Source organism: Chelonia mydas, chromosome 1 (assembly GCF_015237465.2).
Source record: "Chelonia mydas isolate rCheMyd1 chromosome 1, rCheMyd1.pri.v2, whole genome shotgun sequence".
In the NCBI taxonomy this organism is placed as follows: domain Eukaryota; kingdom Metazoa; phylum Chordata; order Testudines; family Cheloniidae; genus Chelonia; species Chelonia mydas.
Genome location: NC_057849.1, coordinates 4821244 through 4839040, shown reverse-complemented (window position 1 = coordinate 4839040; position 17797 = coordinate 4821244). Strand labels below are relative to the sequence as shown.

Sequence of the window (17797 nt, the reverse complement as noted above, 5' to 3'; positions counted from 1 at the left end):
TTGGAGTCACAACCTTTACTCAGGTTTGTTTCCCGCTGTTGTTGTTGCTTTGTAACTTCAGGCCTTTCACCGGTGGAAAGAACCATTGATCTTCGCGAGTCACTGCACCTCATTTTCTTCCCAGTGAAATAATTATGATACAATAATAGCACAGCTATGATACATTTTATGCATGTCGGGTCATGTCAGATGACATTGGAAAAATTATAGGTTTCAGAGTAACAGCCCTGTTAGTCTGTATTCGTAAAAAGAAAAGGAGTACTTGTGGCACCAACTTGGATTATTGCTGTGCACATTGTAAGATGAGCTGTTGCCAGCAGGAGAATGAGTTTGTGTGTGTGGTTTTTGGAGGGGGGGGTGTGGGAGGGGGTGAGAAAACCTGGATTAGTGCTGGAGGTGACCCACCTTGATTATCATGCGCATTATAAAGAGGGGTTTCAAAAGGGGATGGGCTGTTGCCAGCAGGAGAGTGAGTTTGTATGTGTGGGGGGGGGGGGGGGGAGGGTGAGAAAACCTGGATTTGTGCTGGAAATGGCTCTACTTGATGATCACTTTAGATAAGCTGTTGCCAGCGGGGGAGTGGGGTGGGAGGAAGTTTTGTTTCATGGTCTCTGTGTGTATATAATGTCTTCTGCAGTTTCCACGATATGCTATGCATCCGATGAAGTGAGCTGTAGCTCACGAAAGCTCATGCTCAAATAAACTGGTTAGTCTCTAAGGTGCCACAAGTACTCCTTTTTTGGAAAAATTATGATTTTCTGAATATGATTATCCTATTTCTATGCATGTATCAATTTGTATCCAAAGTTATGAATATTAACTACATATCTCAGAGTAGTAACCATGTTAGTCTGTATAGGCAAAAACAAAGAGGAGTCCTTAGAGACAAACAAATTTATCTGGGCATAAGCTTTCCAGCCCACGAAAGCTTATATCCAAATAAATGTGTGACTCTCTAAGGTGCCACAAGGACTCCTCGTTGTTTTTACTACATATCTGTATTCCATATACTTCTGGGTAACTCCCACTAGGCAAGATGCTTTCAGACTAGACAGCTGTTTCGGGAGGGCCTATTCCATTAGGGAGAATAGCAGGCTTTAGGAGAAGCATATCTTCCAACTGGTGAGCCTTCCTGAGAATCCTCCAGACAGCCTGTAATAGCAAATAGGGTGGACGACGAGCTTGGCTTAATAGAGAAATCTTCTGTGAGCTTAAACACAAAAAGGAAGCTTACGAGAAGTGAAAACTTGAACAGATGACTAGGCAGGAGTATAAACATATTTCACGAGCATGCAGGGGTGTAATCAGGAATGCCCAAGCACAACTGGAGTTGCAGGTAGCAAGGGATGTGAATGGTAACAAGGAGGGTTTCTACAGATATGTTAGCAACAATAAGAAGGTCAGAGGAAGAAGAAGGTGGGACCCTTAAGGAATGAGGGAGGCAACCTAGTGACAGAGGGTGTGGAAAAAGCTGAAGTACTCAATGCTTTTTTTGCATCAGATTTCACAGACAAGGTCTTCTTCTAGACTACTTCCCTGGGCAGAACAGTATGGGGAGGAGGTGAGCAGCCCTCAGTGGTGAAAGAACAGGTTAGGGACTATTTAGAAAAGCTGGACATGCACAAGTCCATGGATCCAGGTCTAATGGACCAAGGGTGATGAGGGAATTGGCTGATGTGATTGCAGAGCCATTAGCCATTTTCTTTGAAAACTTGAGACAATCGGGGGAGGTCCCAGATGTTTGCAAAAAGGCTAATGTAGTGCCCATCTTTAAAAAAGGAAAGCAATTTTTGGTGTTTAATTCCTAACAGCCTGAGTTTTCAGATGTGTTTTCTTTCTTGTTCCAATAACATTTACCCTTTTTAAGAACCTGATTGGATTTCTGTGTCTTCAGAGGTTTGTGCACATGGTTTTTAGATAGCTGGTGGCAACAGCTGATTTTGCTGTTTTTCTCTTTTCCTTTCTCAGCTCTTCCCCGGGGAGGATGAAAGGCTTGAGGGTACCCCACAGGAAGGAATTTCCCAAGTGTGTCTTCCTGGGTTCTCACAGGGGTTCTGCACTTCGGTGGTGGCAGCATCTGTTAGGGAGATTTTGGCAAACCAGTAAAGTACCTAAACCACTATCACTTGTTGCTAACAGGAGCCAAGTTAGCAGGCTGTACTGAATCACTATTGTGTATTGCTAACAGTAGTCAATTAGCAGGCCGTTCTGAGCCATCCTTACTTATTGCTAAAAGTAGCCAAGTCAGCAGGTCGTAAATTGATCATGCAGTGGCCTCAGCGTAACGAAGGCGGGGGTGAGGGGGTGGAGGGGCTGGGTGCCACAGACAGCGCAGCTTGACCCCACGCTCTTCCTGCTGAGAATGTTGAAATTGCTGATGCATGTATTTTAGAAAAACAAGAAGTCTGTATATATGTGCCCTGGGAATGTTTGTCAGGGCCCCAAGGCATGGACACTCTGAAAAAAGAAACAACAACATAACTGGTAAATTGATGACCATAAGGAAATCCTTGTTTGACCTTTTTAAACCTGCTTCCTTAGCAAGTTTTCTTTAAGGGATATGTCATTGTATTACTAATGTATAAACAAAGGGAAAAAATTGAGGTAATTGGACTTCTCAGAAGGGGCTCTTCAGGGATGCTCCCTCTGGACGCATCTTGGTCCGCCCCGGCAGACGGAAACCTGGCCCGGAGAAGCCTGTTACGGTGCCACTCGAAAGCCATGCTCAGCTTCTCTAATGATTGAGGGTTGGGGATGTTTTACTAACCTGTTGTGGACACATGTTAGTGCTTGAGACTAAGTAAAGTTTAGCTTTAAGTGAAAGCACTCGTGTGTCGTCCTGTTTGTGCCAGCCATCAATCGGTCGGACAGCCATGTCTCCCCTGATTTATTTCCTGACACCACCTCACCTGCCCACCAAATGACAACTTGGGAGGGATGAGACCACCTTGGATACATGCTGGGAAAAGGCACCGTCTGACCCCTTATTGGAAAGGTCCAAGCTCTCCAGTGATGTGCCCCTCCGTTTTCAAAAAAAAAATCAAGTATGCCAGTTTTTAGGGCTAGCCGGTTACTATAGCTGCTTCATCTCAGGGTTCTCCTCCATCGCGGCCCCTCTCACCAGTCTCCTCAAAAATGAGAGTCCAAAAAGAATCCAGTGGACCAGAGCCTGTGAGGAGGTTTTTCCAAACCCTAAAGGCCAAGCTCTGCCAGGAGCTTGTGTTAAATAGCCCCAACTTCACAAACGAGTTCTTGCTTCAAACAGATGCCTTCAGCATGGGCCTAGAAGCTGTTCTAACCCAGGAGGTGACGAACACCCCATCCTGTGCATCAATAGGAAGCTGTTCCCAAGGGAGAAGGTCTATTCTGTGATTGAGAAGGAAGTGTTGGCAGTGAAGTGGGCTGTGGATTCACTCCGCTATTACCTCCAGGGCACCCACTTTACCCTAGTCACGGGCCACATCCCCATCTGATGGCTGCATGGTAGGAAGGATGCAAATCCCAGAATCATGAGGTGGTACCTTTCCCTCTATCCCTTCTCCTTCTGAGTCCAATACCAGGCCAGGAGAGCCCATGCAAATGCAGACTTCTTCTCCCCGGAGGCGGAAGCACAGTTTGGGGGGACAGACCCTAAAAGGGGTCATGGGGGGGTGAGCAGGGAAAGGATGGCCAGGCACCTCAAGGATTAAAGAAAGCCTCTGGGCCCAGGTAGCCCTGCCCCACTTTACCTGAAACCAGTGCCAGGCCTGGAGGGGGGAGAAAGGGAAAGAGCCTGGCTCAGTCAAGATCTAACTAGTGAGGAGGCAGGAGCTTGTCTTGGTGATCTGAGGACATGAACCAGAGCCTGCCAGCCCAGCAGCCACGGGAGCAAGTAAGCCCCCATTCCTACCCCTCTAGGTAACAAGGGGGAACCTATCGAGAGACCCCAACTAAGGGGAACCTGGATTCTTGGGGCCATGTCCCAAATTTAAGGATATGAGTAGGGAGTATCTCACAGTTCCTGGGCCAGGAACAAAGGGAAAAGGGGGAGCAGCATTTCCCCCCTTCCACCTAACCTACTCAATGATCTAGCCACTAGCTACCCAGCCCCTGGGGACCCAACTACAACCCTAATAAAAGCAAACATAATTCTGGGATGTATTAGCAGGAGTGTTGTAAGCAAGACACAAGAAGTAATTCTTCCGCTCTACTCCGCACTGATTAGACCTGAACTGGAGTATTGTTTCCAGCTCTGGGCACAACATTTCAGGAAAGATGTGGACAAATTGGAGAAAGTCCAGAGAAGAACAACAAAAATGATTAAAGGTTTAGAAAATATAACCTATGAGGGAAGATTGGAAGAATTGGGTTTGTTTAGTCTGGAAAAGAGAAGACTGAGAGAGGACATGATAACAGTTTTCAAGTACCTAAAAGCTTGTTAAAAGGAGCAGGGAGAAAAATTATTCTCCTTAACATCTGATGGTAGGGCAAGAGAGGTTTAGGTTGGACATTGGGAAAAACTTTCTAACTTTCAGGGTGGTTAACCACTGGAATAAATTGCCTAGGATGGTTGTGGAATCTCCATCATTGGAGATTTTTAAGAGCAGGTTAGATAAACACCTGTCGTGGATGGTCTATATGGTGCTTTGTTCATCATTGTAGTTGCTTTCTTTGTCTTTGGCAACCATAGCTGTAGTTCATCAATCTGATCAAGAACCATGTTCACACAGGGTCAAAAGGAAAGCCATCTTGCTTCTCAAGTTGCAGTGGGGGAGGTTTAGGTTGGATATTAGGAAAAACTTTTTCACTAGGAGGGTGGTGAAACACTGGAATGTGTTACCTAGGGAGGTGGTAGAATCTCCTTCCTTAGATATTTTAAAGGTCAGGCTTGACAAAGCCCTGGCGGGGATGATTTAGTTGGGGATTGGTCCTGCTTTGAGCAAGGGGTTGGACTAGATGACCTCCTGAGGTCCCTTCCAACCCTGATATTCTATGATTCTATCATTCTATGATCAGAAAGCACCACTATATTCTCTTGGTGTGGAAGTCAAGGAAAGGCTGAGTTACAGGGTAGGTGGGGGCTGAAGGGTGATGCTGAAATACATCAGGTGATGGTCTCAGAGAGGGAACTCAGCAATGGAGAGAGCAGTGCTTGGTGATGGAGTGATAAGATGTTAGGTGTGAGGAGCGTCTCAGACTCTCTCCACAAAGATGAGCTCAGAAACAGGGACAGAGCGCCCTTGACTGATGAGGCAGTATTCTTTCCCCTCTTGTCAGGAAGGTTTAAAGTCAATGGCCCTAGACTAGCACATTCTACTGGTGTATTTGCTCACTTTGTCACAATGGTCTTTTGTTCTGATGCCATAAACGATAGGGTTGAACATGGGGAGGAGGAGGAAATAGAGGTTGGCCAAGATGACGTGAACTTGAGGAGCGGTGCCCTGACCGAATCGCTGTGTCAGAGTGCAGAAGAGGAAGAGAGGATATGCCATCAGTATCGCACATATATGGGCTGTGCAAGTGTTAAGGAGTTTCTGGTGGGCTTCCTTGGAGGAGATTCTGAGGACAGCTCTGATGATCAGACTGTAGGACAGGGCAATGAGAGTAAGGTCTAACACTATGACAACAAATGCTATCACCAAGCTGTACATCCTGTTGACTGTGATGTTCCCACACAACATCTTTGCCACAGCCATGTGGTCGCAGTACGCATGAGGTATAATGTGGTTGGCACAGAATTGCTGTCTGCTCAGGAGCAGGGGCATGGGCAGAATGAAGAGAACAGCTCTTATCAAACACGCTATCCCTAGCTTAGCTATTCGTGCATTGGTGAGGATGGTGGCATATCTCAGAGGTTTACATATGACAAAGTGATCAAAGGCCATTGTCACAAGGATAGCTGAGTGCATCATACAACCCATGGGAATGAAGAACATCTGAGTGAGGCAACCACCCACAGTAATTCCTTTGAAATTGAACCAAATATACACAGTGCATTCGGCATAATGGAGGTAGATGTGTTGATGTTTGTGAGTGCCAGAATGCAGAGCAGCAGGTACATTGGCTTGTGCAGGGTCTGCTCTTTGCCGACAACAATCACAAGTGTGAAATTTCCCAACAGGCCAATAATGTAGAACACAAAGAAAGGAAATCCAGATATGTGGAGCTTCCATACTGGGGATCCCCATTCAAATAAGTGTTGAAGGGTCAGAGGTGGTGATGTTGAAAGCTGTCATGAGGTGGTTGATGTGTTAAATTAGCTTCAGAAATGCTCAAGGTGCCTGTAAAGGGAGAGAAGCACATTGAGAAAGGTTATACACTTTATTAAAATGGTTTGGCAAATATTTTTATAGTAATTTACAATCCAGGAAGGGGGATGAGCAGTGAGGTGGCAACATTTATAGATGGCACCACATTATTTTGGTCATAGTCAACTCCAGAGAAGTTCTCAGAGGGAGCTAACCAAGCCAGTTGAATGGGCAGCATGATGTCAGATGAAGTTCGATGTGGTGTATTCCCATTGGAGGCAAAAACTTGAACTGTTCAAACACCTAAAATGTTCTAGTCTAATGGTATGAACTCAGGCCAGGGTCCTGGGCAGCATGGTACACAGCTCTGTGAAACCCTGTTCAAAGTGCAAACATGGAGAGAAAAAAAGCAAAACATTTGGATCCAGGAGGAGTGGGATGGGGAGTCATACAGCAAATACAATACCATCAGAACTGGCAGTTGATGTTTCACCCTCCTGTGGACCCTTCTCACCCAGGATATAACAGAGCTAGAGAGTTTCATGGAAGGGCAATGAGAATGATCAAGGGCTTGGGGAAACTCTCAAATGGAGAGAGCTTGAAAAGACTGGGATTGTTACTTTATGTCATAAATATAAAGGGAAGGGTAAACACCTTTAAATCCCTCCTGGCCAGAGGAAAAAAACCCTTTCATTTGTAAAGGGTTAAGAAGCTAACACAACCTTGCTGGCACCTGACCAAAATGACCAATGAGGAGACAAGATACTTTCAAAGCTGGAGCTGGGGCGGGGGGACACAAAGTGTTCTCTCTGTCTGTGTGTTGCTTTTGCCGGGACCAGAGCAGGAATGTGGGTCAGAACTCCTGTAAAAAGTCAGTAAGCAATCTAGTTAGATATGCGTTAGATTCTGTTTTGTTTAAATGGCTGATAAAATAAGTTGTGCTGAATGGAATGTATATTCCTGTTTTTGTGTCTTTTTGTAACTTAAGGTTTTGCCTAGAGGGATTCTCTATGTTTTGAATCTGATTACCCTATAAGGTATTTACCGTCCTGATTTTACAGAGGTGATTCTTTTACTTTTTCTTCAATTAAAATTCTTCTTTTAAGAACCTGATTGCTTTTTCATCGTTCTTAAGATCCAAGGGCTTGGGTCTGTGTTCACCTATGCAAATTGGTAAGGATTTTTATCAAGCCTTCCCCAGGAAAGGGGATGTAGGGCTTGGGGGGGTTTTGGGTGGAAAGACGTTTCCAAGTGGGCTCTTTCCCTGTTATTTTTGTTAGACGCTTGGTGGTGCCAGCAATAAAGTCCAGGGACAAAAGGTAAAATAGTTTGTATCTTGGGGCAGTTTCAACCTAAGCTGGTAAAAATAAGCTTAGGGGGTTTTCATGCAGGTCCCCACATCTGTACCCTAGAGTTCAGAGTGGGGAAGGAACGTTGACACCTTACAAGGAGATGAATTAGACGGGTCATGAGAAAAGTCTATAAATTACTGACTGGTAGAGAATTGATCAAGAATGTGTTCTCCCTGTCTCATAACATAAGATGATCAAGGGGACATTGAATTAAACTGAAACGTGGCAAATTCAAAACATATAAAAAAGAATTCTTTCTGCACTCAATGCCTAATTAGACTGAGGAACTCCTTACTACGTGAGGTAGTTGAGGCCACAAGCTAATCAAGATGTTAAGTGAAAAGTATAAGCAGAGTCCCTTCTCATGTCTGAATACTGATGAAGTTTGCAGATCAAATGAAAATTACGAGACTGTAGATAATGAACAGGACAGGTCACTGATTCAGAGAAATCTCAATTGGTTGTTAAACTTGGTTTAATCAATCAATGTGTGTTCCTATATAGCCATGTAGACATCTACATATAGGAACAAAGAATGTAGGCGATGTTTACACGATGGGGGACTCTCATGGGAAGTGCAGTGACTCTGAACAAGATTCGGGGGCTTGAAGTTATAATTATCTAAACATGAGCTCCCACTTTGAATTGGTGGCCAAAAGAGCCACTGTGATCCTTGGATGATATCCAGGGGAATCTCAAAGAGAGATAGAAAAGTTACTTTACCTCTGTATTTGGCATTGGTGAGACTGCAACTGGAATCCTGTGCCCAGTTCTGGTGTCCATGATTAAAAATGGATGTTGGTACATTGAAGAGGGTTCAGAGAAGAGTCATAAGAATTAGTAAAAGATTAGAAAACCTGCCTTATAGTGACAGACTCAAAGATCTCAAGCTATTTAGTTTAAAAAAGGTGGTTATGGGGTGACTTGAAAATAGTCTATAAGTACCTACATGATGAACGGATACTTAATAATAGACTTTTCGGCCTATCATCCAGAGGTGTAATGTGATACTTTGACTGGAACTTGAAGATAAAATGTGAGGAGGAAAATGCACACCTGTGGTCCAACCTGAGATCCCCCCAGCCAGACACTTCACTTAAAGGCCTACTGGGTTTAAATTAAAACATAAAATAAATTTTATTAACTAAAAAAGATAGATTTTAAGGGATTATAAGGGATTGCAAACAGATCCAAGCAGATTTCCAGGCAAATAAACAAAAGTGGAAACTAATACAAACACACTAGTTAGAATGACTATGAATTAGCAGTTTCTTACCCTGCTTGATAATTCAAGCAGGCCAGTAGATTCAAACACCACAAGCTGCATGTGCTTTGCAGTGTGGGTTTCTCAGGTTTCCATACACAAACTAGACATCCCTTTAGTCTAGGTCCATCACTTTCCCCAGTTCAGTCTTTTTCCTCAGATGTTTTGAGCCATCCTCTTGTGTGGGGAATGAAAACCCACACGAGAGAAAAGTGATCAGGAACAGTCAGCATGGATTCACCAAGGGTAGGTCATGCCTGACTAATCTAATAGCCTTCTATGATGAGATTACTGATTCTGTGGATGAAGGGAAAGCAGTGGATGTATTGTTTCTTGACTTTAGCAAAGCTTTTGACATGGTCTCCCACAGTATTCTTGTCAGCAAGTTAAAGAAGTATGGGCTGGATGAATGCACTATAAGGTGGGTAGAAAGTTGGCTAGATTGTCGGGCTCAACGGGTAGTGATCAATGGCTCCATGTCTAGTTGGCAGCCGGTGTCAAGTGGAGTGCCCCAGGGGTCGGTCCTGGGGCCGGTTTTGTTCAATATCTTCATAAATGATCTGGAGGATGGTGTGGATTGCACTCTCAGCAAATTTGCGGATGATACTAAACTGGGAGGAGTGGTAGATACGCTGGAGGGCAGGGATAGGATACAGAGGGACCTACACAAATTGGAGGATTGGGCCAATCCTTGGGAGGATGAGGTTCCATAAGGATAAGTGCAGGGTCCTGCACTTAGGACGGAAGAACCCAATGCACCGCTACAGACTAGGGAGCAAATGGCTAGGCAGCAGTTCTGCGGAAAAGGACCTAGGGGTGACAGTGGATGAGAAGCTGGATATGAGTCAGCAGTGTGCCCTTGTTGCCAAGAAGGCCAATGGCATTTTGGGATGTATAAGTAGGGGCATAGCGAGCAGATGGAGGGGCGTGATCGTTCCCCTCTATTCGACATTGGTGAGGCCTCATCTGGAGTACTGTGTCCAGTTTTGGGCCCCGCACTACAAGAAGGACATGGATAAATTGGAGAGAGTCCAGCGAAGGGCAACAAAAATGATTAGGGGTCTGGAACACATGACTTATGAGGAGAGGCTGAGGGAACTGGGATTGTTTAGTCTGCAGAAGAGAAGAATGAGGGGGGATTTGATAGCTGCTTTCAACTACCTGAGAGGTGGTTCCAAAGAGGATGGTTCTAGACTATTCTCAGTGGTAGAAGAGGACAGGACAAGGAGTAATAGTCTCAAGTTGCAGTGGGGGAGGTTTAGGTTGGATATTAGGAAAAACTTTTTCACTAGGAGGGTGGTGAAACATTGGAATGCGTTACCTAGGGAGGTGGTAGAATCTCCTTCCTTGGAAGTTTTTAAGGTCAGGCTTGACAAAGCCCTGGCTGGGATGATTTGATTGGGGATTGGTCCTGCTTTGAGCAGGGGGTTGGACTAGATGACCTCCTGAGGTCCCTTCCAACCCTGAGATTCTATGATTCTAAGATGATGTCACTCCCTGCCTTATATAGCTTTAGCATATGGCAGGAACCATTTGTTTCAAAACTTGGTTCTCAGACCACTTTGTTGGAAAAATACAGAGTCCCCGAGATGGAGTCCAGATTTATGTAGCCTTGTAACATGCAGTTGTAGAGTCATAATGTAAACCACAAACCTCCTGGGTGTGGTGTTATCTCCCATCTAGTGGCACTGAGCCCACCGAGAGAGAGAGAGAGAGAGAGAGAAATGAATCTGCTCTACAGCCTGAGCTAAAAGTGCTTCAAAATGGATTCCTACTCCATCATTTTTCCAGGGATTGCGGTGATGCTGGCAGGTCTGTAGTTCCCCAGAACTGCTATTGTGCTATCGTGGGTTGTGCTATTGTGTGTCCGAAGTAGTAGTGTGGGGCTTCTCCTTCACCAATGTGATTCCTTCACCAGTACAAGGACCACCACACTGAACAAGGGTACAGCCACGGTGTTTCCCTACTCTGACGCCCTGGGGTCATTTCAGTGTGATGGTATTTTAGGTAGATGTGCCCTGCTGGGGTGAGAACACAGCGGTAAAGGAATCAAACAACTGCTCCATGTGTATATTATATTTGGGCTACAGTCCGTCCCCCATGCTTGGTGGCCTAATTCTTTCTTGGGAGAATATGAATGTTACAGGTTGTCACCCCTGGGGTGCAGTCTGGGTGCGGTGGGAACTGCTGTACCCATCTAACCACCCAGCTGGGTTGGCCCTTTTTCATACTTCTTTGCTGGTGATTCAGCCTCTCCAGGCCCTGGTATCACCCAACTTGACAGCAGATGATTCCAGATACTCAAAAGGCATTTTCTGAGGGCTTACCTAAGCCACCCAAGTGAAAACAGCAGACATCGGGGGTTAGAGGGCTTTCCCTTCACCCTCTCACCTGGATCTTGTCATGAAGACAGAAAGCAGGAGACCAGAAGTATGAAATACAGGCAATGCAATCTTTGTTCGAGTTAGTTCCCAGCAAGCATGTGTACCATAAATCTGACACCTTGTTTCCCAGAGTCCCAACCTCCCCCTTCCTTAGCATTACACTAATAAATGTATCCGGCCAGGTAGAAACTACACAGACAGTGTTTTTGTTCTTTGTTCACACTCACTGGCATAATAATAGCTAGATATAAGAGTATCAAATTTGAAATGGGCAAACAAGACCCAAAATTCTATCTGAAGCAAAACTACAGGCCTGAATCCTACATGATCACTAGCACTCCTAACACTCCTCCCCCCTTTTTTCCTTTTTTTTTTTCTTGGACCCTCCAGCCCAGGTGTCCTGGGAAAAAGGTGGAATGTGTCGATACTCCATTGTGCCCCTGCCCCTGCGTGGTATGATGCTCTGCAGCTTCCCTTGTACAGGCATACCGCAAGGATTCCAATTAGTGTTCAGACTTCCCATAGCAATGGGCTTGAGAAGGTTGGGGCTGGGTTGTCAGTTACACTGTGGTGGAGGGCCTACATTGCTTTATGTGTTCTCATTAGTGGTTGTGCATTATGGGTCTGTGCCCCCCTTAACCACATTGCATGATTAGTATACATCGCAATAGGCCTACAGCCAAAATGCTACACAGTAGCAATGAAGGTCCTGACCATTGTAATACTGTCCAGCATTTGGGCCCCCACCAGAAACACGGCTTCTCCTCCTTGGAGAGCGTTCAGATTCTTTTAACACCATTCTGGAGAATATATTGTAAATGTGTCCACAGAGAAAGGGGGTATTGTCCAAACCAGCTCCATGACTTGGTATGGAACCGGGTAGTACAGGTTGTACCTCTTTAATCCGGACTTCCCTAGTCCGGCAACATCCGTTTTCTGGTATCCTTTGCGACCCTGTGGGTGTTCCGGGGCTGGAGGACTTATGGGAAAAAGCCGGCAGACCTGTCCTTAGCAACTCCTCCCCTGCCCTCCCAGAGCTTTTGGAGTGCCGCATGCAGCCTTCAAGCTCAGGGAGGGAGCGGGAGGTGCGGGGACTGGGGGTGCTCGGAGGAAGGAGCGGGGCAGCTGTGGAGCCCCAAGGCCCAGGGACCAGGAGCACAGCCCGGCGGGCGGGAGCACCCCTGCCCCCAAATACCATTGCCAGCCACGGGGCTCTGCAGCTGCCCTGCTTCTTCTCCCAAACGCTACCCTGTCCTCGCTCTGTCAATGCCGGCCACTCTGCTGCCAGTGCCCCGGAGACCCGCAGCCGGCAGCAGCAGAGGGGCTGGCTTTGACCAGACCTCTCCTTGTCCTGCAAATTCCCTGGTTCGGGACTGGTCAGGTCCCGAAGGGATTGGACGAGCGAGGTAGAAACTGTATGCACTGGTTTGATTGTTCACAGGAATGAGTTCCACAGATCCATTTATGCACCATAGTGCCAATGACAGCGTGTAGGTGTGTGTGATTTGTCCAGACGCTGGTGCAACTCTATCCCCAAGTGTAATATTACAGAACTGTGTACATTCCCAAAACAAAACTACATACCCCATACACATTACAACTATTTGACCCCTTCTTGCAACAAACCATTGGGTCTGCTCCTCCATGGCCAATGGGGAGGGACACATTCAAATATTTACCTTGGACAAGCAATTATTTAACTTAATTTGTGACCAATTTATGCCATTCTTTCCTCCCCATCTATTAAACCATTAAGATTGTTGTTTCTCCCCATTTATGTATGTACTGTAGAATCATAGAATATCAGGGTTGGAAGGAACCTCAGGAGGTCATCTAGTCCAACCTCCTGCTCAAAGCAGAATCAATCCCCAACTAAATCATCCCAGCCAGGGCTTTGTCAAGCCTGACCTTAAAAACTTCCAAGGAAGGAGATTCCACCACCTCCCTAGGTAATGCATTCTAGTGCTTCACCACCCTCCTAGTGAAAACATTTTTCTTAATATCCAACCTAAACTTCCCCCACTGCCACTTGAGACCATTACTCCTTGTTCTGTCATCTGCTTCCATTGATTCCTTGAGGACCTGCTCCATGATTTTGAAATTCTGTGCAATCACATCCACTAACTCCTTTAGCACTCTTGGATGCAGCGCATCCGGCCCCAGGGACTTGTGCTCGTCCAGCTTTTCTGAATAGTCCCGAACCACTTCTTTCTCCACAGAGGGCTGGTCACCTCCTCCCCATGCTGTGCTGCCCGGTGCAGTAGTCTGGGAGCTGACCTTGTTCGTGAAGACAGAGGCAAAAAAAAGCATTGAGTACATTAGCTTTTTCCACATCCTCTCTCACTAGGTTGCCTTCCTCATTCAGTAAGGGTCCCACACTTTACTTGACTTTCTTCTTGTTGCTAACATACCTGAAGAAACCCTTCTTGTTACACTTAACATCTCTTGCTAGCTGCAACTCTAGGTGGGATTTGGCCTTCCTGATTTCACTCCTGCATCCCCGAGCAATATTTTTATACTCCTCGCTGGTCATTTGTCCAATCTTCCACTTCTTGTAAGCTTCTTTTTTGTGTTTAAGATCAGCAAGGATTTCACTGTTAAGCCAAGCTGGTCACCTGCCATATTTACTATTCTTTCTACACATCAGGATGGTTTGTCCCTGTAACCTCAATAAGGATTCTTTAAAATACAGCCAGCTCTCCTGGACTCCTTTCCCCCTCATGTTATTCTCCCAGGGGATCCTGCCCATCAGTTCCCTGAGGGAGTCAAAGTCTGCTTTTCTAAAGTCCAGGGTCCGTATTCTGCTGCTCTCCTTTCTTCCCTGTGTCAGGATCCTGAACTCGACCATCTCATGGTCACTGCCTCCCAGGTCCCCATCCACTTCAGCTTTCCCTACTAATTCTTCCCGGTTTGTGAGCAGCAGGTCAAGAAGAACTCTGCCACTAGTTGGTTCCTCCAGCACCTGCACCAGGAAATTGTCCCCTGCCCTTTCCAAAAACTTCCTGGATTGTCTGTGCACCTCTGTATTGCTCTCCCAGCAGATATCAGGGTGATTGAAGTCTCCCATAAGAACCAGGCCTGCGATCTAGTAACTTCCGTGAGCTGCAGGAAGAAAGCCTCATCCACCTCATCCCCCTCGTCCACCTCATTCCAATACAGTGGCTGGTTGCTCACCTGCTGTGGAGAAAGGGTGTCAGGAAAAATGACTCTCAAGATGTCTTTAGAGGACTGCTCCAAAGTACACTGTATTTGCAAATTTTTATATCTTCTACAAAACATATAGGTCATAGTGACCCCTACTCAATCATCACTTTTCCAAACTTTCAATAAAAATATCAGAGGCATCTAGATCCAAGGTTTTAATCTACTTATCTTCTTTCATTATCACTCATTTACTAGTCTGCCCACTCCTCCCATTCTGATGAGCAGAAACTGACAGCTAGATTTTGACCTTGAATTTAAAAACCTGCTTTCCAATTAACCCTTAGCTATGTGGTGTTTATTTTAGTAACTCATAATGGCTGAGTGAACATCATACAGTTGCTACCGGCTTGATCACATTCTGGGGTACACACCCCTCAGGGTAACAATGTTCAGTTCTCCAAAACACAGTTTCACAACGCTCAACAATAAGCTCTAGTAGGATGTCCTCATTTCCTGCAGCAGCTTTCTTCTATTAGTACTTTCCAATAGAAACATTTGTTTGTCCTCCAGGCTTCCTAAAGTATTGGGCATGGAAAACTCAGGAACATTTTAGTCACTGGATCATTGCACGTGTGATAAATAAGTTCAACACTGTAGTTTATTTCTTTTCTTTGGCTATCTGAAAGTGCAGCTTTAGTTAGTCGAACTGATCAAGAATCATGTTCACACAGGGTGTAATAGAAGAACACCTTAAATCAGAAAGCTGCAGTATATTATCTTAGTATGGAAGTCATGGAAACGCCAAGAGACAGTCATGGAGGGTTGTAAGCAGTGCTTGGTGATGGAGTGATAAGACATTACGTGTGAGGAATTTCTCAGACTATGAAATTGTACAATTTTGAGCTCAGCCAAATTGGGAGAGAGCACCCTTGATTAACAAGGAGATATCTCTTCCCAATCTTCTCATACAGGTTTAAAGTCAGTGACCCCAGCGATCATCTTCTGCAGGTGTATTTGCCCATTTTGTCACGAAGCTCTTTGGTTTTGACCCCATAAATGATTGGGTTGAGCATGGGGGGGACGAGGAAGTGGAGGTTGGCTAAGATGATGTGCACGTGGGGAGCAATGCCCTGACCGAAGCGGTGTGTTACAGTGGAGAAGAGGAAGAAAGTACAAGACATCAGCATGACACAGATGTGGGCTGTGCAGGTGTTGAGTGCTTTCCGATGAGCTTTCTTGGAGGAGATTCTGAGGATGGCTCTGGTGATCAGACTATAGGAGAAGACAACGAGCCACAGGTCTAACCCTAAGACTACAAATGTGACTACCAAGCCATACGTCCTGTTGACTGTGATATCCCCACAGGACATCTTTGCCACAGCCATGTGCTCGCAGTAGGTATGGGGGATAATGTGGTTGGCACAGAATGGCTGCCTGCTCAGGAGCAGGGGCAGGGGCAGGACGAAGAGAACAGTTCTTATCAAACCCAAAAGCCCGAGGTTAGCTATTCGTGCGTTGGTGAGGATGGTGGCGTATCTCAGAGGTTTACATATGGCAATGTAGCGATCGAAGGCCATTGTCACGAGGATGGCTGACTGCATAACAGAAACTGCATGAAGGAAGAACATCTGGGTGAGGCAGCCACCCACAGTAATGCCTCTCAAATTGGACCAAAATATACACAGGGCTTTTGGCACGACTGAGGTAGACGTGGCAATGTCTGTGAGTGCCAACATGCAGAGCAGCAGGTACATCGGCTTGTGCAGGGTCTGCTCTTTGCCTACAACAAACAGAACCATGCAATTTCCCAACAGGCAGATAATGTAGAACACAGAGAAAGGAATGGATATCCACACGTGAGCAGCTTCCAGGCCAGAGATGCCGGCAAGGATGAATGTTGAAGGGGCAGAGGGGGAGAGGTTGAAAGCTGCCATTTGGAGGTTGATGCGTCGATCAGGCTCCAAAATGCTCAACGTTCCTGTGAATCAAAAGAAACACAGTGAGGGTCTTTAAACACTTTATAACAAATAGTTATTATGAATCTAGAAAGGGGGCTGAGCAGTGAGGTGCCAACATTTACAGATGGCACCAGATTATTTAGGTCATAGTCAAGTCCGAAGAACTCCACAGAAGGAGCTAATCAAGTCAGATGAATGGATGTCACAATGACAGATGAATTTCCATGTCAATAACTGCAACTTATATGCTCATTGGAGGGAAAATATTGAACTCCTCAAACACCTTAGAAGGTTCTAATTTAAATGTATGCACTCAGGACAGGGATCTGGGCATGAAGGTACAGAGCTCTGTGAAACTCTGCTCACAGTGAAAGCATGGACAGAAACTAAGCAAAACATTCGGATCCAGAAGCAATGGGATATGGAATCATACAGAAAATTCATTGCCATGAGATCTGTCAGTCAATGTTTCTCCCTCCTATGGACTCCTCTGTGTAGTACTGGGCACCCTTCTCACACACAATATTGCAAAACTAGAGGTGTTCAGGCAAAGGCAACTAGAATGATCAAGGGCCCGGTGAAACTCATATGAAGAGAGGTTGAAAAGACTGGGGTTGTTACCTTACAAAGGAATCGAAGAAGAGGGGACATAGGAAAAGTTTATAAAATACTGACTGGTAGAGGGGAAATGGAGAATGTGTTCTCCCTGTCTCATATCAAAAGATCAAGAAGACATTCAATTAAACTGAAATGTGGCAAATTCAAAAGAGGTAAAAAAGAATGCTTTCTCCACTCAGTGCCTAATCAGACTGAGGAACTCCTTGCCACAAAAGATAGTTCAGGCCATGAACTAAGCAAGAATCAGGAAGGGTTTGGACATACACATGGATAGTGAAGCTATCCAGTTTCAATAACTACAGCTTAATGAATATTTCGGGAAGCCTAGGCCCACATATTTCAGGGGACAAGCCTATCTGCAGCTGTTAGGCATCAGGGTGATACAGTCAGGAAGGCCAAATCACCACCCACCACATGAGCCTGCAGCTAGGTTTCTTACACCTTCTTGTACAGCCCCTGGAACCGTCACTGTCAGAGAGAGAGGACACTGGACTGCATTGGAACATAGGTGTGACTCATGATTCAATTCCTATGTTGGAAAGGAGCCAAGTTTCCCCCATGGAAACAGACATTTTCATGAAATAGCACCTAACAGAAAGGGCATGAAACTACAAGGATTTGGGTATTTAGGTATACAAGCCTGCACATCTGGGAGATCATAGAAAATGTGTACAGGTCACTGATTCAGAGCAATCTGGATTGGTTGGTAAACTAGGTCGAAGCAAACAATGTGCGTTCTAATACAGCTGTGTAGGTATGTTAAGGAAAAGTTAGCACATGTGACTCCATTTTGGTTTGGGGCCCACCATTGTTTAAATGCCAGCACATCATACACCAGGAGGAGTAATCC

The 17797-nt window shown here is 45.5% G+C and overlaps 1 protein-coding gene across 1 annotated transcript; it reads right to left on the bottom strand.

The window, feature by feature from the left end:
* Positions 1-15366: 15366 nt before the first annotated feature.
* On the bottom strand, positions 15367-16305 carry LOC119565273 (putative olfactory receptor 52P1). The gene has a single exon (XM_037889773.1). The coding sequence runs from the start codon at positions 16303-16305 to the stop codon at positions 15367-15369; it is 939 nt and encodes a 312-aa protein (XP_037745701.1).
* Positions 16306-17797: the final 1492 nt, after the last annotated feature.